The following is a 25,717-nucleotide window of genomic DNA, read 5'->3' as shown; positions in this document are numbered from 1 at the left end:
GGACCTATATAAATCCCAAAAGATTGAGTTGATCAGATATTTTATATATGTAGGAGTCTCTTATCGCTTTTCTGAAGTGGGATAACAACTCTCTACTAGCTTCACTCAAATACTTGAGACGAGTTTTATTAATATTCAAGTTGATCCGCTTAATTGAGTAGAATTGAAAGGGTAAATGATACATAAAATCACGTCCTTTTCATCTTTTTCAAATTTACACGTACTTTCAAAATTTTCTATAAAATTATAACATTTCGCATTTGTTCCAAATCTAGCATGACATTAATCTCCACAAGTTTTTTTTTTCCAGTAATATGCTAATGTTGCCACCACCTTAATGAGGTCGTCGGCAAATCTAGAAATTGTCCGTGACTTCATCATGAGGGTGGCGGCCTCATTCCTGGCAGGCCGGCACCCTTGTAATTTTTGTCTAGAGTTGGGATCTTCATTGTGTCTCAATTTTAATGGTTCATAACTTCTTCATTTCAGTTCCGATTTACATATTTTGGTTGATCTATTGACTTCGTAACTCGAAGAACTACGATAGAAACTACATATGTACATATTTCTCAAATTATTCCTGCCAAATCGAGGATGAATTTAGAGGCTGGAAAGGTCGAAGCACATAACGATCTAAAAGGTAAGAAAAAAGCAACAAAAAGCTATCAAAATAAAACTAAAGGTCAATAACCTATAAGCGGCATTTGGCTCCATGTAAAATCCACTCTGCTATCGTATTTTACCGCATTTGGTTGTAAAATTAATTATTTTAATTATTTTTTCGATTTAAAAATTTACAACTATAGTTAGGGAAGATTTTGCATTCGAAACATGTAAAATTGTCAGATTATAATGAGATTATAGTCATGACACTCATATCTTATCTCTGTAAATATAAATTATATATTATATTATTACCAACATTTTCAGCAACCCAATATATTTATCAAACACAATAATATCACATTTTAACCTACAATCTAGGGAAAATGATTGCATAGTTAAATCTTCTCTACAATCTTCATGTGTCCTGTAATCAAACAATTTTCGAACCAAATAACCTCAAAACAATCTAAAAACAGCCAAATTAATTATAAATATGATAATTTAGCATCAATTAAGTCCATATATCTGAGTTGATAACTCTAGTTTTATAGAGTATTCAATGGAGGAAATTAGAGTTTGGACCTGGCATGGTTTGATCACACATGGGCAAATAGAATATGCTCTGATAGCATGGGCCTACAGGTGGATTGGAAGTCCACCCATAAGGTTTAAGTAGATAGCTAGTGGTACTCAATTTTCTTATAAACTCAAGTTTCTTCGACTATTATTCTAGTGTGGAATTTAGGACACACCCACGCTCATGTACTGCGTAAATGCAAAACTATATGAGACGCAAAATTAGCATGCTAATATAGGTGCAAAGCTAGGCGTGTATAAGAGATGCATTGGATGAATTTGGCGCATAAGCAACACAAGGAGATGTGGATTGCGCCAGTGTAGATGCAAAGCCAAATTGGACATATAAGTAGCTATTAGAATATATATCAATCTCTCTTGTCTTGTATAGTTGATACCATGTTGTGACACTTTCATGTACCTATTTATATCTATATATACACGATATCATGATCCAATTGGGTTATGGCCTCAATTATCTACATGGTATCAGAGTGAGTCAAGAAGAGCCACGATCGAATGTTTTCATTGATGCAACTCCAAGCAAGCAAGAGAGGATCAGTGGAAGGCAGACATGGGCGGCTTCCATCAACAAACCCAAAGAGATCATGAGAGCAGAGAAAGGTGGAAAACAACGTTTTCCAGACCATGTAGTTGGAGTCTTTGATCTATATGTGGATTAGGTTTGTTATGTTCGGAGCCGTGATGGTTCCAGTGGGTAAGGCAGTAGATGAAGGAGTGGGGTTGGGTGTTGGGGCAAGAGGAGTCTGGTCAGCTTGGAGATCACTTGTGCTAGAATGGTCCGATTCATTGCCACGGTGGACGGCTTAGAGGTGGGACGGATGAAGAGAAGAGGGGCTGAAGGTTTTAGGGTGTGTGAGGAGAGTTTGTAACCCTATGCTCTGATATTAATGCTAGCGTGGGCTTGAGATATTAATGCGACATCCTAACCCTAATATCATTAAATTCCCCTTATCTTATAGGTGGTTGAAAATAGGCCCAAACCAGCATGAAACCTAAGCCTCATTGATTTGGTTTAGTCATAATAATATATATATATATATATATATGTATATTTATGTAACGTTAACATGTAGATAAATGTGACTTAATTAAATAGGTTTCAGTTTTTTACCGTTCTTAGAATTAAGTAGACGGCATTTCTAGATGCGCAATGTAAGACATGAAGGTTAAAAATTGATGGGAACTCACCATTGTCCCATCAATTAGATTAGGGTTGAATTTTTCCTTTCTATTAAACCCAAAAGCTTCCATTATAATCGAAAAACTTTATTTGAGTCATATTAATTGCTAACAGCTGGCAATATTGATGGACCGCTCTGATTATCTCCGCTGGGGCTATTTCAAGAAATGATAAGATGTTTTCATGAGATATTTTTAGGATGTAAACAAAGTTTTTCTTTTCATTACTGATGTTGCGATTGCACCAAGACACACATCATGGCGTTGTTTGATTGAGAAAGCTGAATACCATGACGTTGATGTGAAATCTCGGTTCTTACTCTCACCCTCGACAAATTATGGCAGAACGTGGGGCAAACTTTTTTAAAAAGTTATCGATTCAAGAAAGGGAATTTATTATAATGATGCTTGTTTTCAACTTAAACACATGAAGTCCTGGATTCGATAAGTGGGATTTTTCATAATTCCTTAATATCTGCCATCACCTATTAGGCTTATAGACCTCACTTGTAATGGAAAAAACAATCATCCGTAAAGCTTTGTTTTTTATTTTTTTTAATGGGCCGATGGAACTGTGACACTTACGAAATGAAGATGAAAATGGCCTCATACAACCAAGAGAGGATAGGGATTGCATAGACATGGCACAAACAAATAAAAATGAAGAAAACAACCATAAGGCCTAAATTTTTTTCGATCCAAATAGCCATGTTGCTCCATTGGTGAATCCGGCTAGTTGGCTCGCTAAATTACGGAACAAGGATTGAGCTAAAGCCAGAAAAACTGAACCAACAGTGAGGCAGTAATCACTACAATTGGCTAGTCGCAAAGACAGCCAGATTGAAATCGTCCAACCGAATCGGTGTCACGACTGAAAATCTATATCAAATAAGTTGAGGTTCTTACACCTTTTACCTGTTAGTTAGGCACTAATTTATTTCCACATGGTGTTGTACCTTTTCTACGAACAAATTCATCAAGTTCATCAATTTGGGCCTCATTATTACATGTAGTTATATGGGCCTGATGTACATGCTAAAGAGCTGTATGCACAATTTTGGGCCTGGTTTAAAGCTGATAAAGTCCATCGAGTCACAATTTTTTTTTTGGGTTATCAAAAAAGGTCCATAAGCCTATTACAATAAAATATAAACCCTAATAATTAATAAAGGAGTATGAATAGTTTCACTAAATAATTGAACCTGTAACCTTTGGTTACCGGGCGAGACTGTGCGCCACTGCACTATACCCTCTTTGATCCATCTAGTCACTATTTAGTCGTCTGTTTTAATATTTTGGCTTTAGCATTATCCAATTCGTTTTTCTTATCTAATGTTTACGATATATTGGACTTATTGGCCAATTAAATCGATCTCCGCAATGATTCATGCATACTCATAGACTAGATCTAGCGCATCCATGAGAATTACTTCCCACTGCCACTGCACAAAAATGGACCTTGAGATGTCAAAATAGAGGAGCAAACTCCCGTAAGGCGATCTCTTATTATTATCTGGTTCGCTTTTTGCAGTGAGTAATTTAGCTTCAACCCTTGAGAAGTGCAAGCCCTCTAGGGGCATGTGAATCGACTCTGCATGCACCACTGACCGAGGTTGTTAAGACTGCAATCCCACCCAGGATCATACCAATTAGAATCGTGAAATCGAATCGAGGAACGTAATATCTTACCTATAATTAAAAAATATATATATGAAAATATAATTGCGTATTTTTATTTGAATTTGCCACTTATCCATTTAAAAAATCAACCGGCTTGCATTATTGGAGGGTAACAATATGCATAAATATATATATATATATGTATATATATCGACTTTTCCTCCTGTATTCTTCTTAAATTTCAACATATGAGTACATCATCAAGGGATGCAATATTTAGTGTGGGCATGCACATGATCTTTTACATGATGAAGATCCCTCTAATTGGGAGTAGATGCTTTCTATATTTCCCGTAAGTGAAGACTATTATCAATGTGGACATTATATGTTAACTACAAAAGCTTCCAACCTCTGCCACCATTCATGTTGAACTTCTTCAATCTACCAAAAACCATGACGACCATGAGAATAATTTTGCCTTGGTCGCTCCATCTGCCCGAAAACCCAAACCACTTGTCCCTGCATCCTGCCTCCGGCTTTAGCTGCCGTTTGCAGCTGTACCCCGTCGTGAACCCGACGTTTCCATAGGCACTGAAAAACCACAATGTGCAAAAATGACCTTCATTTGGTTATAAAAACGACTAGTGCTTGCATATGAATTTCCTCAAGCCCTTTCCATCTCCTTTTGTCTACGTCTCCTTCACTTCTTTACCTTCCATCTCCTTTTCTCTATGACTTCAGATTGAAGGTTGGATAGCGTATACAGAAGTTGGTCAACACATGACATAATACGAGGAAATTGAACCGACTACTTATATATTATGTGTGACCATTTTTAATATAAAATAATGTCTCGTGTCGGTGGGAAAGCTATAGGCTATTTTTAACTAACAATTAATGGAGGAATCTAATCTAATTGCACCTTCAAAAAATTCCAGACTTGATGTATCGACGAAATAATGGGTCATTCATTCATGAGTATATTAATTACTCTACTTAACTCTACTTCAAGTTAAAAAAAGAAGGTAAAATAGGTGAGAAAAATTTATTATTAAAAAATTAGTTATAATAATTGTTAAAAAAATATGAAAGAGAATTTATTATGAAATTGGAGAAAAAGATAAAAAAGTATTGAATGGTTAGAAGAATTTAGTATTAAAAAATTACTTATAATAATATTTAAGAAAAATTATGTGAGAGAATTTATTATTAAATTGGAGAAAAAGATAAAAGATAGTAATGATTATATTGTTGAATTAAGGGGAGAATAAATTAGAATTAAGTTGAATAAAATCTTGATTTGAAAAACAAACAAAGCCTAGATTTCATGAGAGATCTTATAATAGAATTTTCCATATAATTACTTTTTTTTGGGAGTAAACCCCGATAATTGTAAGTCCAATTGTGTCCCAACTAATCCAGTCGAGCCGGGTCAGTCCACTGAAGGATAAAGCTCTTAAACAATTGGATTATTATTATACATACGTATAATATCGGAGAAAGATCCTTATATGTTTAAGGTTATTGAGAGAAATATATGAAATGAAGTTGGAGTTGAGGGGTACCCACCTTATCACTTCGACCACAATGGTCAGCACATTGAAGTTGAGGGGATCTTCCTTCATCTTTTCCCTTTCTGTGATGCATATCATAATGATAAAAATGGCCAGATAAGAGAGCTGTGAGAATATGAGATTCTCTATGATTTTTCTGCGTATTTCCGGCCTATTTCTCTCCACGGCACGTGGGCGACCTTCATCGATGTCTTTTACGGGCAGGAATGATGCATATGGAGGAAGGTACCTACAGAAAAAGAAGTCATGCAGACCATTTAGTTGGTATTCCGGGCTCTCAACTAAGAACTCATCAGTATGGAAGGCTAAGAGACAGAATAATTACTAACATGTATAATTAAATTTAAGGTTAAGGTTATTATTATTATCATTATTTTGTTAATTTAGTTGGTTTAAACGAAATGCAGAGAACATGCTGGATTATTTGTGACTAGGTATTAATATTAGTCCTTCCTCGAACATTTAAATGTCCCTCAAAATGAGTAAATAGACCCAAAACATATAAAATACGGTTAATTCTGCCGTGGAGCAAGCTTGGAGATCCTATTACAGGGATAGATTCCGATACGCCTGTTACAATTTTGATTGCCCAATAACCATTTTGGTCCTAAGTTAAGGAATAACCAGTTACACCAAAGGATGCGGTCAATACGGCTAGAACCAAATATTTTTATATAAACTCAAGGATTAATTCATATTTAAAGAAAATATTATTTTGATATTTTTATCCTTATAAAATTTGCTAATTTTTTCAAATAGTTACTGGAGGTGATTTTTAGGTAATAGAGGAGTAATTTTTTTAAAAAAATTTTCAATACATTTCTTTAGGAGGGATTTTAATAATTTATTTGCGTATATAATAAAATTTCATTCTAGGAAAAATAGTGGTAGTTACTAAATGAATCTTTTTTTTAATACAAGAGAGATTAATAGGTCTAATATAATAAAATAGAATACTGATATCTAATTAAAGGGATACGGGTAATTCAACCCGAGTATTAAACCCTGAAATCTCTTAACTACCAGGATAGAACGTGCGCCACTACACTATACTCTCTTTGATTAAATGAATTTTTTTCTTTAAATAATAGTATAATATTACAAAGAAATAAATATGTTAAAGTTCAAGTCGATTTACTTATTTTATTATTTTGATCTCTAACATGCTGAAAAATCCGCCAAAAAATAAAGGGAAAAAAGAAAGGTTTAAATGAATTTCATCCACTGAACATTTTGATTTTCTTGTGGTTGAAAAGAAGGTTTATTAAACAATTTAACAAATACATTTTTTATTCATTTGCTATAGCACCTAATAAGCCGCCTTCCCCGAATAGGGTTTTGCGCAATATACCGTATGTCTTAATCTGAATTAAAAGTTCTATGTTTTAACTTGAGATTTCTTAAGCCTCTTTATTTTTTTTTCTATCATTTATTATATTTATAAATTTATTTTATAACCAGTGAAATAAAAAATTATTCAGTAGGGGAGGATACTGTGAGTTAGCGGCAGGTGGCCGCTAATGATGTCATGTGATCATCAGAGCAGAAAACCTTAAACTCGTTAAATTTATAATTATTTTTTTGGCCATATTATAAACCTAGAATTCTTAAACAACCCTGTTGAAGTTTGAATGATTAATATAATCACCTTAGCCAAACATGAGAAATCTGAGCATTGACAAGGTTTTGTGTTTTTACGTAATGCGATCGTCCTTGATTTTGAATCAATAAATTTTAAATTCAATTCTCAATATGGAACTTATGATGCCCTTTTATTATTTTTCCTCTCATATTTATAATTTTCTATGCTAATATCCTTTCTAACCGAACATAACACCCTCAACTATAGTTGAGAAAAATATATACGGTCCCAAGAGGAGTGGGGTCCTTAGGAGACAAATAGTAATATAAAGTTTAGGGAACCAATATATGTAATTTTATCGAAAATCAAATAATATTATATAAATTTTCATTGAGAGTCAAAATTTTAGAAGGGGACTGTCCCCTTAGCCCCTCGACCCATCTCTCATTTGATGGACTAAGCATAACGATATGCGGATGCCTGAAGTTTAGTGTATATTATAAGAGATTCAAACTTCTAAATGAAAAATTGATAGAGAGAGATAGAGAGAAAGGATGAGGGAAACTAACATCATGATAACGAACAACACCAGCACGGCCGGAGCAATTGTCGATAGGTCGACGATGGTCTCACCGGTATGCCTCGAGTTCACACACTGGAACAGGACCCCGACGACCTTCTCGTGCTGACCAAGTCCAGCGAGCACCTCAGTGTTCCACTGCATTGCAGAGAACACGACGAACTGGATGCCAATAAGCCCAAACACCGTCGCCACCAGGAGCCGAGAATGAAGCCCCGAAAGCAAGTGGAGGTACCTTATTTCAGAGCTATTCCTCAATAGGTACGACGTCTCGGCCTTGTTTGCAAACTTATGGACAAGCCATACACAAAACCTAAGGCAAGATGGGAATAAGGTGTTCCCTAAAAGGACCTGAGGGATGAGGATCAAGAGGAGAGCTGAGTTCTTACTGAACACAATCATGTTCTCATTTGTGGGGACAAAGCCACAGCTTGCAAAGGTTGAGACAATGGTGAAGACAGAGAAGGTCAGCGTGTTTAGGCCCTTTTTCCTTAGGACATCCCTTGCAGTGGACACAACCCAAAGGTAGATTGAGACCACGGCCACTCCTAGGGCTTGGACCACCACTAGGTAACATAGGACCACCACTCCCAAGAATCGAACTGAGCGGTACCTCAAGTACTCACAATCGTCTGGACCGAAGGACTGAGTTTTCTCTGTCAGACCTAGCTCTATCCCGTCTATGATGTCCATGGAGCCCATGGAATGGATGCTAAGATCGCTCTTGACAGAAGCAACTTTGTCGTCTGTCTTCAGGACCATTCTCATCCTGTGCTTTCTAAGGTGGAGCCCGACCATGGAGGCGAAGACCTCACCGCCAACAAACATTAGGAGTGTTAGTACTATGAGCTGCGTGTTTGAGAATACCTCCATCTCCACGGTGGACATGCTCGACACAGTTGCTGCGGACACCGATGTGAAGAACAAGTCAAGACTCCTCGGGTCAAACGAGCCGGGGGTTCTTGGATTGAGACACTTGAGAACCCAGTAGCCAAGGGACGAGAGACAGACGAAATACAGGACCTGAAGGAGGAACGAATTGGTGTGAAGGAAGAGGGATCGATGGAAATGGAAAAGGAAGAAGCGTAACAATCCGTACAGACAACTTAGGTTCGCCAATGTGACACTAACAAGGTATTGCATTTCTTTGCGGATATGTAAAAGGTTGATCATTTTTTATTAACTAATCAAATGCCACGAAGATCTACAAACTAAAAGGTTTTTCTTCTAATTAGAAGTGCTGGGACATGCCATGAAATGAAGGGCTATTTAAAGGAGAGGACATTTTGTGCAGACGGCGTGCATGTTCACTTATAATTATCTATTGTTTATTTATATTATCCTAAAATAATTGAAACGGTTCACCTGAAAAGATCCAATTATTTTGGATTTTTTAATGGAAAAGTGTAACTGACCAAGTGCATCGATTCACGTGGTCTTATATTTATTCTTCTTAAATAAAATCTTAGTTTCGAGTATTATAAATGAAAAAAATTATAACTGAGATAGTTTTGCCCTTTGATGGGCCAATCCAATTTGATTCGGATTAAACGGATCCATTGAACGTCTAAATATTATGGTGTACATCAAGAAAAAGTGAGTGAGGCCTTTTTTTTTCCCCGGTTACAAGGGAGCTAGGCCCATGGGCCTAATACAATAAAATAAAAAGTAATAGTAGTCTCACTGAATATCGAACATATAATTTCTTAATTATTAAACAAGAGCATATGTTAATGTGCTAGACCTTATTTAATTAGGCTCAAATATCAATTCTAGACTTTAATACTTGTAGTAAAAGAAACTCCCGTGAGTCAAAAGAGAGAAGTAGTGGGATTTGCTTAAGGAGGTATTTGGTATGAGGAAAACAATTCGGATTGTTGGTAATGTTACATTTAAATTAGTTGATCCTATATATTTTCTTCTTTGGTTACGCTTTGTATAAAACAATCCATTTTGTAGTGATAATACACATCCTTAAATATACCAAAAACTCTCGTTTCATTTCTCCCCTTCCATTATCATGCCACCTGTCCCTTTATCCCATTTTTCCATTTAACCATCAACAACTTCTTTTATTTTCAATTTTCCATTAAACTTAAAATTTTCATTTATATCCTTCTCGAATCATATGCCTTATAGTATTCTATTTCAATATAATGAAAGCCGGTACTTGGAACTCCAACAACGCCATGCATTCTGCCATTGAATTTATGTTTTAGAACCTAAAATACTTACGCATTTTAATTTTCCATAAGAAATTACACTTGAGCGAAAAAAAAGAGAAAACTTGTTATGTTAAAAAAATTTGTAATGGAGATTGTACAAGAAATATTTCTTCTGAATATCAATAAAGATAGGAACTTAATCCATGTTTACCTTCATCTTTGATCTTTTACTTTGGATAAATTGGCAGGCATTTTTTGTACGATTTTATTAGAAAGTCAATTAAAGTGATAAAATACAAGATATCTCTATCTACATATATTATTATTTTTAATTATTTTTCTTTTTAAGATTCTCATTCTATCCTAGGTTCTATTGTTTGGTTTTCTTTTTAGGTCACAACTTGTATGCTAATCAAATTTATCTTTAGCGGAGCAGTTGTGAATATAAATACGCAGAATTTAGTTGCCTCAAGAATTTATTGATTTTTAAATTCTAAATAACCAAAACATCTTTTGATAGAATATTTAGATACATCAAATTTAATACCGATATTTACTTTAAAATGTCTCATATATCAAATTATCACTTAATCGTATATCACATTATAATTGGTCCTTTTTATGTCATTTATATTATTGTTTTGATTTATTTTATTCCGCTTAGTATCATTTACATTTATAACTTTTAAAATATAATACGATTGTATAGCAAGCAGGCGTAGTGTGATCAATTATATAATGCCTTAAAAAATTGCATTTAAGTTTTTGATATTGCAATTTAATTTTCATTTCCTACACAATAACTAGAATAAAATAAACTAATTATATTTAGAAAAGTTATTTTTTTTTCCTCTCTCATAGCGAAGCGCTAGTACTGCCCTAGTTACTAGTAAAATGGTAATACACATTGCTTAGGGGAGGGTGAAGGTGTTGATTGCCAGCAACATGGCAATCTTTGTAAAGAAAAATTATGAAAATCATCTCATCTCCTTCCTCCAACCACTCTACTGAAACCCCTAGCCACTCCACAATCATCGATTTGCCGCCTTCTCTGCCACCTCTGCCACCATCACCTCGGCTACTCCCCGATGTTGCCCCACCATCGCCTCCGTGATCTCGCCATTGTTGCACCCATTAACCTCATCTTGAAGCACATTGAAGACTTAACCAAGTCCTTCATGTGCTTCGATTGAACAAACAGATTGAGGCCTCTGTGCCTCGATGAAGCTTCATCAATGGCAGCTATGGAAGCTGTTGTTCCTGTTGTGAGAATAAGTTTTTTTCTTCCAATATTTTTATTTTCTTAAGAATTTAGAATTTTTAATATTTATTTTTTAAATATTTTCAGGGGTAATTTAGACATTGTAATCGACATGACTAGTAATGTCAATCTTGTGTGTTTTTTGCTCACTAAATGCGGCAATGCAAATAACCTGTAATCCATCATATAGTAATGTAGCTTACCGCTAGAAGAACTACTGGCAATACAACAGATGCCTTTTTTTTTTTTTTGCTAACCCGGGGTGTCCAAATTTCGTCCGACTAATTCCCGGGAATCCTCGGCGATGCACGGAGCGTGTAATCATGCCAAAGGCGCTCCAATGGCTCCAAGGGGCTTTGATCCCGGGATTGGACAGATACTTGAGCTTCTAACGTTACTGGTTTGATGACAAATCTATCCCGCCGTAAACATTCCGTCCATTTTTAATGGAAATGCTAACGTGACATGTTAATTGCTTGACGGCGCTGACGTGAAGAGTGAGTGTGTTTCAATACGAGAGAAAAATAACACTATATATCCCAACCTTTTATTTTTTTCCCAATTTTTTCATAATTTCTCCAATTTATCCCAACTTGTCGGGATAATATTGAGAAAACACTAAAAGATTGTGATAAAACTAAGAAACTATCAAAATATTGGGATAAAATTGAGGAAGTATCAAAATGTTAGGATAAAACTGAAAAACAACAAAAAAAGTTGGGATATATGGTGTAATTTTTTCTCTTATATCAAGACTGACATACTCTCCACGTCAGCTTCATCAAGTAATTAACATGTCACGTCAGTATTTTCGTAAAAAATAGACGGAACTTTTACGACAAAATAGATTTGAAACCAAACCATTAAAGGGGAAATACCTCAAAAAAATGATGTTGGAATAAAATTAAGAAAACATGTAAAGGTTGAGATACATGGTATTATTTTCCATTTTTTTTCCGATTTTATTTAAAAAATATCAAGAATTATGGGAGGAAAAAATTCGTCCAGAATTTTTAAATTTTATTCTTTAATTTAAATAGTGATTTACTGGTTGGAGTTAAGGACGGACTTTGTATACGTAAATTTTGAAGGAATTGACCAGTAAGTCATCCAAAAATTTTAATCAAGTCCGCAATTAGTGAATTTCTTGTATGGAGCTACTTATTCAAGACACGACGTAGTCAATTTCGGGTTTTCGTCGGGTCAATCCCAAGTTGTCCATAAGTAGCTAGAGGCTTTGGTTTGGGGGGGGGGGGGGGGGGGGGGGGGGGGGGGGGGTTTGTGGTTACATGCTATAGCCGGCAATTTAGGGTTTCAGTTATGAAATTCCAAGGGTCGGGGCTACTTCCACAACCTTGCTTGTGGAAATAGGCCAATCAATTCCAAATGGTCCAACAGTTTTGTGAGTTCAATTGACGGTGGTTTCAATTGAATTTAACCACTATTAAATTTACAAAGTCGATTCGATCTGTGAGAATTCTTTATAATAATAATAAAAAAAAAAAATAAAATGCCATTACTGTTGTAATCCGGGAAAAAAATAATTGATTGATAATTTTGCTTATAGATGATGTTTGAGTGATTCGCGGACTGAAATTATTGCAATAATAATCGAATTTAAACATGGGACAGTTCCATTCTGCTTTGATCAAGAAAGTCAACCAAACAGTACGATCTCTCGTACTTGTTCTTCTTGGGAAAGGAAAATATATTTAATTGGATTTATAGACCCATGTAAGGATTCTATGAACAATAATTTATGATTTTATTTATTTATATTATAAAAATTGAATTTAATAATATTTGTTCATGTGGATCTTATAATTACAAATGTATATAACATACGACATTTTTTAATATGATATAAATTTTAATATTACTATGAAAATATTTAATTTATATAAGGCTCAACTATTTTCACATTTACATCATATTAAAAATATATATTTATTATGTATGTGAGGATATTTATATTTTTAAAGATATGCCATATGAATTATTTTAAATCTTATGATGATTAAATAAATTATACTATAATAAGGAAAAAGAGTTAACTCTAAAAGTGAATCTTTCTCTCATATCTATTTATTAATTATAATTATAAGTACATGTGTAGAATTATGTAAAGTGAAAAATTACATTTTATTTCAGTGATATAAAAAATTCAAATGAACTAACAAACATAGACTTTTTTGTATATCTAAACAAATATACGATCACTTGTCTACCAATAATTAATTAAAACAATTACCTAAATAGATTTTCATATGTGTATATTTCCATAACATATATTTATTTTATTTATTTAATAAAAAAGTGTTAATGTGAATTAATTATATATGTTTACAATTAGCCCACTATTTAATGCACTTGAATTCAAGTTTATATATACCTATTGATTCATTTTTTTGAGAGACTTTATAGTGTTAAATTATCATTGTGATAAGAGCGGCCAACTTGTTGTGCTGAGGGTAGTACCGAATTATTATTTGTTTTATTTTTTTCAGAGAAAAATTATTTTATTAATTAAATATATGTAGAAAATCTAAAGAGGGGAAATCTAAATGGAAAATATATACTAACAAAGAAATGAATGAGTGATAAGCAATTTCAGCCTAGTAAGAAACAAAATTTTTTGTCTGAGTTCCGAAAACACACTTATTAAGAGGAAGTTAATCTTTTTCGATTATAAGAAAGGCTCATAGTCTAGTACAAGGATAATAAATAAAACGAAATAAAGTGACACATAAATTCCATTGATGAGGATCGAACTCGGAACCTGTTGGCTCCTAGTCGGCGCCTTGTGCCACTATACCAATACCCTTCCTTGGAGGAAAATAATCTTTAATGCTTAATTTTTGAGGAATTGAAAGAATAATATCTATCACAATTTTATCTACTCAAAAAATAAAAACTATATTTAGTTATTTATAACTTTACATATTTTTCTATTTTAATCTTTTTCACCCTTTTGTTTTTTATTCTTGATTTAATATCTCTACCCACTTTTTTATTTTAGCCCTTTTTTTTTCTCTTTTATATTTTGTTTGTTTTTATCTTTCACTTGTATTTTTTTTCTTGTCACGTCATTTTATTCATTCCAAAATTTGCTTTTGGAATGAATGTTTGGTAACATTAGCTTAAGTAAAATTCTCTGAATCATTTCATTTAAATTATAAAATAAAAAATAAAAAAAGTTTTCGATGGATTTAATCCTTTAGTAAATTTACCGGACCAAGGGATCGCTCCCTCAGTAAATTAAAAATTTAAAAAGTTAAAAAGCTTCAAAAAAATTTCAAAATAACAACAAATAAAATATCAATTTTTTTATATAATAATAAAATGAAAATTAATATTAGTTTTATAAAAAAATTTTAGAGATATATATGAAATATAAATTATAATTTTGAAGTGAATATTATTATATAAATTAAGTACCTTATATTAAATATGAAACTAATTTAATTTAGAGTTGAATGTGTTGAAAGTGTTATATATTCTGTATTAAATATAAATTTAATTTAATTTGAATATTAAAAATTTTTGGTTAAGTAAATTAAAAAAGACTACACTATCAGTTATAGAAAAAGGACAAATGAAATAAATAGTATTATTAACTAAGAAATGAAAACATGACCCACACTTAAACCTCATTTAGCCACATGTCAACTCATCATTTTTCTTATGTTTTCCTGTCATTTCTTTTCTTTATATTTCCCCTTTTTCTTGTCTCCAATGCTGCAAATTTTGATTTTATCTTATAATATTGGGCACGAAATATAGATACCGAGCAAATTTTCTACTAGACATATAAATCGATAAATGCATTGAGATATTACAATAGATAAAAAGAACAATGAAAGCGGGTTGAATGAGAGAATTCAATGAATGAACTAATGAGCTAAACAATTGTAAATCATCGGGAAAAATTGATTTTTATCTCATATGTTGATGTGTTTTATACCCAGTCCAGTAACTTATTAAGAGTTGAGAAATTCATGAATTTTGCGAAAAGTATTTTTATCAAAACATCGTGATTTATATAAATTAATATAAATACATATAATAATATAATTATTGGAAGAAACTTTTCATCAAATCCGCAGCAACGCCCGCGGATAGTCACCAGGTTAGAAATAAAACCTCAATAATTAATATGGGGTATTTAAATAGTATAAATACAACATAAGTATAATTATACATTAAATAATCAAAATTAATTATAATCATGTTAGAAAAAGTTTTTAACAGTAATGTATGTTGATAAAAAAAAGAAACTAATTCAAAAATATAAATACAAGGAATTGTATTAATAAGTAGAATAATCCGATGCAACAGGGAGACCCTGGTTCGTGTATCCCCCAGAGTGTAGGCAGTGAATTACTTGGGGGAGGGGGGAGGCGGAAACATCGGATGCAAACCCGGGAACAATCCGATATCACAAAACCTGTTAACAGGTTGAACCTTCTAGCTTCGTCTCCTCCCTATTGTCACCGAAATCCACTTGCTCCTCATAGGCCAATCCCGAAATGGCGCCAAGCAATGGCTGAAAAGTTCAATGCTCTTCTTCAAAAATGGACATGGACTTTGGTTCCTGTCCAATCTAATATGAATGCACTTGGGAGTATTTGGATGTATCGAATTAAATACAATGCCGATGGGACCATCATGTGGTACAAAACTCGACTTGTTTCTCAGGGATTTCATCAGCAACCGTGCATCGACTATCACGAAATGTTCAGTCCAGTAGTAAAACCCTCTACCATCCCTCAGTAAATCCGGTTTTTTTAGTAGTGTAGAAAGCTAATGTTTGGACTGATAATTTTTGGCCTAAATATACTCTTGAGGCATCATAGCATATCAGATTATTTTGGCGAAGACTTTAAGTTCACGTAATTTCGTGTTTTGTTGGCAAAGGTTCCTGTATACATTAATGAAGGAAGATTTCGCGAAGAAGAAAACGTTAAGATTAAGAATAAAAGTGGAAATTACAATGAAAATCTGGAAGAAAAATTTAAAAAGTCTAAGTATAGATATTTGGACTTTATAAGTTCACATAATTTCATGTTTTGTTGGCAGAAGTTTATGTATACATTAGCTTTTTTACGTGTGCGATTCACAAGTTATTTTTTAGAGTGATTATTTTTTAGATGGACCAGTGTAGTCTCTTCTTCTTTGTGAATTTTCTCTAATTTCTTATAGATATTCCGTTGGATATCCCACTGCTTTTCTTTTGAAATCTTTCTGATAATTATTTTTCAAACGTAAAATTTTCATAAAAAGTTCGAAAAAGAAAAAGAAAAAGAAAAAGAATTTCTACTTTTTTCTTGCGAAATATTTGGTTTTCTTAATTTGAGTATTTTGTGAGGTCAAATAAAATTTGAATTTTGTTGGAAATTAAATTTTAACAAATTGAAAGGAAATGAATCAAACCAAACGGTGGTCCTGTACCAAATAACCTGATGGCAAGCCAGTTTTTTCCAAGAAATTAATTTTCTATAAGAAAAATATGAATCCATGAGCTTTATTTTTGTTTAATGTTTCCGATGAAAATTTCATCAACAAATATTTTCATTTTTAAAAATTTTTTTAGGGAGAATTTTCTAGCCTATTTCCAACAAAATTTTCATTGGTAAGTTGTTTGAGCAATATCTTATTTTTGAAATATCTTGACATATTATTAGATGAAATTCTGATGAATATTTTGTTCAAAACTCTTGAACTCATTTTAGATGAAATTATGTGGATAATTATCCATAAAAAATGTTGAAAGTTTATTTACAATGACTTTCCATCTATATCACCCTATCATAATCATTTTGGGATATCGCTCACTTACACTTGTCCACTTATTTAGACCATAACAAAATATAAATTTTGAAGTCATTCTTCTCGGAATGAAATGACCATTCATTACCTAGAACAAGCTTTATATAATGAAAACATATACATCTATGCAACTAATGTATTTGAAGATCACCTAGGCTTGAACCTAGATTTGTCAGAATCCATTAAGCTTCTGAATATCAAATGGTGTAAATCGAAATATTGAAATAAAAGAAAATAAGCTTTCTCTAACGAAACATATTATTTTTCCCTTCCATCAGCGCAATGAACAATTCAAAAATGAAAATATGCAGTTGACTAATTATCACTAATTAAATCTATGAAAAAATGCAATAGTTTATCCTCCAAAGATGGGTAAGTACCCGTTGGTTTTTAAAGTTTAATTTTACAACGGATAAAAGAGTGCCCAACTAACAAATAAGAATAAGATATAATGGATTGTTTCTAAGTAATGAATAAACAACGAAAAAATGAGTTAAAAAAGTTATAAGATGGAAAAGTTCCAAAATAATGAAAATAAAAACTCATCGAGTGTTTTCCCAAAAAACTCCCTCAAATTGATAAAGAAAGTAAATCTCCTCACTAAAAATATTGGAAAGTACTTCGTCAAAAAACTTAAAATACATCAATCTATTTAACCGTTAACTTCAAAAGGCATACATATATATAATTGCATGTGTATATTCACCTTTAATCACGTCTCCCAGACAATGATCGTCACAATTTTGGGGGGCAAGGCTTCTTCCCCTCCTATTCTCGCTCCCTAAAAGGGATCTTTTGCAGGCACTAATCATATGTAGTCACGCTAGCATCTATTGGGAAGAAATTATGCTGCAAAATATAAAATCATTCTCTCTCCTATCCCCTTCCCAACACTATTTTCTATGACACTCCCCCTTCTAGAATCGAGGTTGTTGGTTTGGCGCCGATTACCCCTGCCCTGGTCAGTTGGTAGCCCATTTATACGTCACATCAGCGATTAGCCCCAGATCATGGCGACAAGACCCTCAGCGATGAGATATTAGATCTCCTCATTGAGATGGCGGGATAGTGATCTTGACAACGTTGAAGTGGCAGTAGGTAGGGTGCGATAAGAATCATGTTGGCAACGGTAGTTTGGCCGAAAGAATGAGAAAGAGATGAGACAAAGAAGGACATAGAGAGGAATAGAACAGAGAGAGAAATGGAAAATGGATGAATCTATGTTTTGATTTGAGCCCAACATGTTTTTAATATACTATGTCAGACCATTATTTCTCTCTGGAAACATTTTAGATGAAAAACAAAACCTTTTGAAAAATAGAAGCAAGGCCGGACACATACCTGTGAAAAATTAATTTTCGATTATTGCTGCACGTCCTCATCAAATTTTGATCTTCTCTTTCAAAGGATCTCTCCTTAAGGGAAATGCTTCTCTCGCGGATAAAGAGTTCTCCAATCTATGAAACGTTGGAAAAAATTGCTTAAATTACTCTGCATATGATCGTCCCTAGTTGAAAGAAAGATACTTTCCATGTAAATGTTGCAAGATATAGCAAAATTTCGCATTGTATCTTTCATGAAAATTGAGAGCAATTCGATTGTTATTTTGAATGGAATGGAATTGTACCATTATTCAAGAATTGATGACATTTAAGTGGCTTTCTATGAAGGGGCACCATTACCTTTTGTTAGGAAGTGGAAGGGCATGATAAGGTTTATTTTGCGCAAGAAGCAACTTTTCATGACAAGACAAGCAATAATTTGATATAGGAATTATGAAACTGGGAACATATAAATAAAAGGAGTAAAATGAATGATAACAAAAAGGAACTTCATACTTTTATAATTAGTGTATATATGTATGTGTATATTATTACTAATTAAAAAATGCATTTAAAAACTGATGATTTGTGCGTAGGATATAATTTACATGAAAATGTATGTGCGGTTATATGTTAGAAAGTTATGATTACATAGAAATATAGAGGGATATAGATGCGTACTTTTTAAAGTTGAAATGATATTTTTAGAAAGTAAAATCGAGAAAGACTTTAAAATTATCAAATTTTTTATTTTATTATTATGCATGAACAAAGGATTTATCGATGAAAATATATATTTGGAATGAGACGATTGGTGTAAATGGCATAATATATGCAAAAAGGTACGTGCGGTTATATTTTGGAGGAATACAATAGAGAGATAGAATGAGGGACATAAATGCATGTTTTTAAAAGTTTGAAAGTATTTTTAGAAAACTAAATGTGGAGCAGAGAGCAAGTATACAGATGGACAAGAGAACCTCATGGTCAAAGGAGTAGAAGTATAAATCTGAGCAGTAGCACCTTTTTATGCTGTGATTTTATTTATTTTATAGTAGATATAATTGAGTGATTTTATTATTCAGAAGTAGTGATAGAGTGGAATATATATATATATATATGTATGTATGTATTCAACGTGTATTTTTGAATTAAGGAGACACTACGATTTAATTGTGATTTAAGAGGCACAATTGATAATCGTAAGTGTAAAAGTACTTTAATGAATTAGGTATATATCGTTGAATTTCTATGAAGCACTATTTTAATTATTTTTAAATAGATTTATCTATTACCATTTCAAAAGTGTTCAATATTTAAACATAATTATTACGTATAGTAGATTTTTCTTTTAATTACTAATTCTGTCAAATTTTTTTTATAGATATTTATTTTAAGAAATCGCATTTTTTACAAATTAAATTTTGAGATTATACATTTTAAATCAAGAACGTGCTTGATTAATAAAATTATTAAGTATGTAATGATTTATATTTACTAATTTAATACTAATTGTATATACATTTATACTCATTTATTTAGACATTTATATCTATGACCTTATACTTTATATGAAATTATTTTTCTAACCCTATTTATTATTGGGAATACAACTTTATATATATACACTAGAATATTGAACCCGTGCATTGCATGGATTTTGTAAATAAAATTTATTATGAAACATTAGATATTTAGACAATTATTAATATTAATTTGTAGTTTATATTAATATATAGAGAATAGAAAAATTATTCTTATACTATATAAACTTTAATACGATAAATTTCATACCGACACTAAATAATGTTAATTAAAGAGCTCATAAGCAAATAGTCATGTAAAATATTTCATAGAAATGATTTCAATTATCAATTCAATTTATAAGAAGATAATTATAAAATACAAAAAAAAAGAAAATTCCTAGCTAGTTTTATTCTTAATGAAAGATTAATAATTATAGAGTTTATAAAATTTTAACATTAAGTATCCACGATTGTCTTTTTCTCACTCATTTTTCATATAGTAAGTTTTTTAAATTTGAATAATTTGAAATAAAATTATTTAACTTTTATAAGGCTAATAATGATTGTTAAAATTAATTAAGAAAAGTTTAATAATTCTTAATGTCTTTAAAATTATGTATATTTAATAAAATATAAATTGTTGATAAAACAAATAAGTGATTACAATAAAGAATTCTTCTTTAATTTTTTGTATATATTTTCTTTAATTACAATAATAATTAATACAATTCAATTTCTATATAACATACTAATTTATTAAATATTTACTATTCTACCCCTATTTAATATGGCATGATACAACTTTATTATATATATTTTGGATATATTTTCTTTAATTACAATAATAATTAATATTATCCAATTTCCATATAACATACTAATTTATTAAACATTTATGATTCTACCCCTATTTAATAGGGTGTGATACAACCTTATATATACATATGTATAAATATTAATAGAGGAAGATTTTTTGATGAATAAAACATTAAGATTGAGAATAAAAGTGAGAATACAATGAAAATTTGGAAAAAGAATTTAAAAAGTCTAAGTATAGATATTAATGGGGAGACTTAAAGAGACTCTTCACCAGGAGCTGACTCTACAAAAGCTGATATGGCACATTCTCATCGATTTAACGAGAGACTCTCATGAGAGTACTCCAAATTACATAATATATGGATAAAATTATAAATGTAAACTACATTCACTTTGAACAAATATATTGTAGAATTCTCACATTTACTCTTATCACTTAAGTATTATCTTTTCACAAAAATTGCTAAAGTGGCATTTCTTTTGAAGTAATAAATTATTTTCTAAAAATTTTAAAAAAAGAAAAGGAAAAATGGTACTAATCTTACTTTTTTCCTTAGATTTTATTGTTGTAAAATAGTTTTTTTTTTCATTTCAAGTAAATGTCAGGTTAGCCATATTCAACTAAAGTAAACAAAACGATTAGAAAAGATTGAAATAAAAGGATGAAATTAGAAAACCAACTTAAGGCTGATTATATGAAAATTGAACTTTTTCCTAATAAAAAAGATCAAATGATGAAATTAGAAAAATAAGAAAAAATACAAGGCTGAAGCAAATACAAAGGAAATTGACTAAAACATAATAGCACGTGAAAGTGAAACCACAGAGTGAATACCAACAACAGAAACTAAAATAAAAGAACTATAATGGAAAAGTATCTATATATAATTACAAAAAGTAAATAAGCAATTTCGTCCCTGACTTTCGCAAGTTGCATCAATTTCATTCCTGACTTATTTTTTACATCAATTTAGTCCCTGAATTTGCATTTTTGCATCAATTTCGTCCCCGACTTTGCACGGTTACATCAATTTCGCCCCCGTTATATCAAATTGGTCATCGACTTTGCACGGTTACATCAATAGTCCCTGACTTTCACAACTCAAGTCCTTGAGTTTTTGCGTTACATCAGATCGATCCCCGGTTACATAGGGGCAAAATGGCGTTACTGTTCCACTAGTTTATTTAGGGACTAAATTGATGTAACGGCTAGACAAATTGATGTAACCCTAAATTATCATCTTCTTCCTCTGCCTTGTCATCTCTCTCTATCTTCTCTCTCTTTCTGTCTCTCCTTCTTTTTCTTCCCACAATCCCACTTCAAATGAATTTTCTCTTCTTCGTCTTCGTCTTCATCTTCCTCTTCTTGTGCGAGTTTCCATTTCTTGCTCAGCTTCTCTCCCAATCTTCTTCTTTTTTGTTTTTTCTTTCCTTGGCAGCTTCTCGACAAGTTGGTCTACCCGCCTCCAACGAATTTTGGTGCCCACCCTGCAAATTCGAATCCTCATGCCAAGATCACGTCGCCAATTTTCCTTTATGGACTGGAGCTCTCTAACTCTCTCTCTCCTTCTCGGTCTTTTCGGGGAAGCTAAGGAACAGAGCAGATGACAGAGTTGAGGGATAGACCTGTGGGGGGGCTTCAGGGGATGGCCTTTATTGATCACCATGCTTTGATCTCCTCTAAACACAACAATTCCCGTTCTCTTTCGGTCATGTTTGCTTCTGAGTTGCCTCTTCTATAGCTCACGATGATGATTAGAGATGACCATCAATTCTCTCCCTTTCGATCTTTCACTCTCAGCTCAGTCCAACTCTTCCCATTCCCCACAGCTCACAGACTCAACTGATCTCCCTCCCTTCATCAACTCTCTCTCGGGCTCCTTCTCGCTTCCTCTCTCTCCCTCACTCTCGGGCAGAAAATAAAAAAGAGAAAGCAAACAAAATAGGAATAGACAGAACATATAGAGAGACAGCTCAACCAATTCACCCATGCTCCCTCAACATAACTCTCAGCTCGGTTCTTTCACTCGAAACTCAATCTCTCTCTCGAGTGTTCTTTTGAAGCTTTCCCTCAACTATCACGTTGCACGCTCTGCTTCTCATTCCCTCGATTCTGCCACTTCGAAGCTCTCAAATCTCCTCCCCCTGCTCAATCCCTCACGCGACCAAAACCCTTACCTCTTTCACCTCAAGTGGACGATGAGCTAAAGGCCGTCCTGGGTGATGATCTCCCTACTCGATTTGCTGCTCTAAGAGGTTCTTTTCATCCTTCCTCATCCTCATCATCTTTTCCTTATGTGGCCCCCTAGCTGCTCGAACCTGACAATGAGGAAGATGAAGTCGAGAAGATCAACCAATGGACTCTAGCTGCGCGTCTCGATCCCTCCCCTCCGTTTGATGAAGAGCCTTGCGACGATGATGAGGATGAGGATAGCGACTTTGAAATAGCTCATGGACTAATTTGATGTATCACGGGGACCAAATTAATGTAACAATTTGCACAATTTAACACCGTTAGGGACCATACTTAACGGCAGGACCAAATTGATCTAGCAGGGGACCAAATTAATGTCGTATTGAGACCTGATCAATGTAATCAGGGACTAAATTGATGTAACTGTGCAAAGTCATGGACTAAATTGATGTAACCGTGCAAAGTCAGGGACTAAATTGATGTAACCATGCAAAGTCAGGGACGAAATTGATGCAAAAGTGCAAAGTCAGGGACTAAATTCATGTAAAAAATAAGTCATGGACGAAATTGATACAGCTTGCGAAAGTTAGGAACGAAATTGCCTATTTACTCAATTATAAAAGTTGGATCAACTCCTCTTATGATGCCATGCAGGATACGGGTAGTCTGTGATTAAATGACTTTTAAAATTCTCACCAATCAGACTACGACAAGTGCCAGGCTATTATCGAGCCAAGTCACTCAGAATTTTAAAAGTTTCTTTAGTTATAGAAGTTAAAAGTCATATATAACATACATATTGTTAAAAAAAGAAAAAAGAAAAATTCACCTTTTCTGGTTTCTTATGCCCTTAGATTGACCAATACAAAAAATATTTTACCTATAAGCTATGGGAAACTCACTTTTCCTGTGAAGTGATCAGTTTCATGAGATAACTAAAAAAAATTGAACAAAAATACAATTAATAAGAAATAAAATTTAATCAAATATACGGCTGCAAATTTAAAAAAATAAAATTAATCCCTGTGGACAAATCATGGACAATATTTTATGTTATTTATACGTCCAATCCAAAACCAGTCCCCAATTTATTAGTATGTCCATTAAAACTAGCCCGTGTATAGTACGGGCCTTTCGTCCGGTGTAAATAAAAAGATATATAATTCTCCTTCAAATAAATGACACTAAATTATGTGTTTGGACGAATATGTGTATTCAATCCTTTCAAGAAAACGAAAAGGCACAGTGTCCTTTATTATGTTTGATACAGAAAATTCTTGTATATAGGATTGACATATATTTTTATTTTTGGGAGAAAATACGGGCCCAAGATCCTAATGCATTAAAATAAAATCAGTTAATATAATGACGAGACATAAAAGCCCCTATTACATCCCAAAAAGAATTAAATTGAGCCAAGGACGGCTCTAATATGTTTGATAAAAAAATTCTTCTATATGGGATTGATATAGATTAGATTATTACGTGACATCTCCCATGATGCTCGCAGTAAATTTTATTAACAAATTATTGAGGATCAAGACTTTAGACAAATCATATTAATGTAAAAATATTTTATTTTATAGTGCTCATCTCCCTCAATTTAAAACTTTAAGATCCTCATTTCGATCCTCACTAATAAAATTTTAATATCCCTTTATTTACATTTTCCTCTTCCTTTTAGGTCCACGAACCTCATTTGCAAACAAAATAAAAAAATAAAAATTTATCACTTTGTGGCAATTAAATTTTATGTGTTATAATATAATAGATAAATACTTTCACAAGCAAACAATTCATTTTGAATCAAGCAAACTAATTTTTCTTTCTATTTGTGTAATCAATTAATCATTTATAATATTTAAAAACCGATGAGTGAGATGTACGTGCCACTTGAGCCAAATTAGCAAATTCTTAGCTCTATAATGGTTTAGGTTGATGGGTATCATCGTATTCTATAGTAGGAACAAATTTAACACATTCTTTATAATTAGTCAACATTATTGGTACATATTAATTACTTATAAAGATTATTTCTTAAAAAATATAAGTTTACGAGACTGTAAATGACAAAGTTTTTTTTTATATAACTTTGCTATTTATGTGTTAAAAATATTATAACTATAATTATTTTTTACAAATTAAGTACAATAGATTAAGTTTTAACCAACCACTTTTTTCCTCCTTAAAATTTCTTCGCCCGTCACAAACCCATTCCAATCTTCCCCTTTCTCTCAAATGTATCCCTCTAATTAATGTGCATATGCATAGATAAATACCTTTTTAATTTTTATAATGCTATTACATGAAATGAGATTTTATCACCCTAAATATTAATTTATATTTAATTAAGTAGATAATTTTTTAATTTATATGTTAAATGCAAGCGTCTTTCATAATCTATATATCTATAAATTAATTTAAGTATCATAATTTTTTTCGATTACAGGGGAAGTTAAGAGTCTAGTATAAGTAAATATGGAGAACCTAATAAAAAAGTATGGGTAGTCTCATGATGAAAATCAAACTTGGACACTCTAGGAAATTAAGTGAAGTATGTATCACTGCACTACCATTTATTAAAGAATCATATATTTTAAATAGATATATTTCTGTCAAATTTAAATCCATCATATTCTAATTAGGGTAAATTACAAAAAAAACACAGGTTTTGTAAAATGTCTCAATTTTGTCCTAAATTTTGTTTTGTAACAAAAAAAATCATAAGTTTTCTAAAATGTCTCAAAAATGACATCCGTTATAACTTCCGTCAATTTTTGCTGTTGATAGTGGGTCCCTTTAACAGTCCACGTAGGTCACACGTAGGCTGGTAGGTCCCTTTAATAGTCCACGTAGGTCA

General features: G+C 32.4%; 1 protein-coding gene across 1 annotated transcript in view; it reads right to left on the bottom strand.

The window, feature by feature from the left end:
* Nucleotides 1-4,382: 4,382 nt before the first annotated feature.
* LOC116188436 (probable cation transporter HKT7) overlaps nt 4,383-25,717 on the bottom strand; it is a 34,036-nt gene continuing 12,701 nt past the window's right edge. The window contains exons 2-3 of the mRNA XM_031517802.1: nt 5,575-5,808; nt 4,383-4,596 (exon numbers count right to left, since the gene is read on the bottom strand). Coding sequence (XP_031373662.1) covers nt 4,398-4,596; nt 5,575-5,808 — 433 coding nt within the window. The 3' untranslated portion in view covers nt 4,383-4,397. The remainder of the gene's footprint in view (nt 4,597-5,574; nt 5,809-25,717) is intronic.

Source organism: Punica granatum, chromosome 8, assembly GCF_007655135.1.
Source record: "Punica granatum isolate Tunisia-2019 chromosome 8, ASM765513v2, whole genome shotgun sequence".
Classification (NCBI taxonomy): Eukaryota; Viridiplantae; Streptophyta; class Magnoliopsida; order Myrtales; family Lythraceae; genus Punica; species Punica granatum.
Note: the sequence above shows the minus strand (reverse complement) of the source record. Positions and strands in the feature narration are given on the sequence as shown.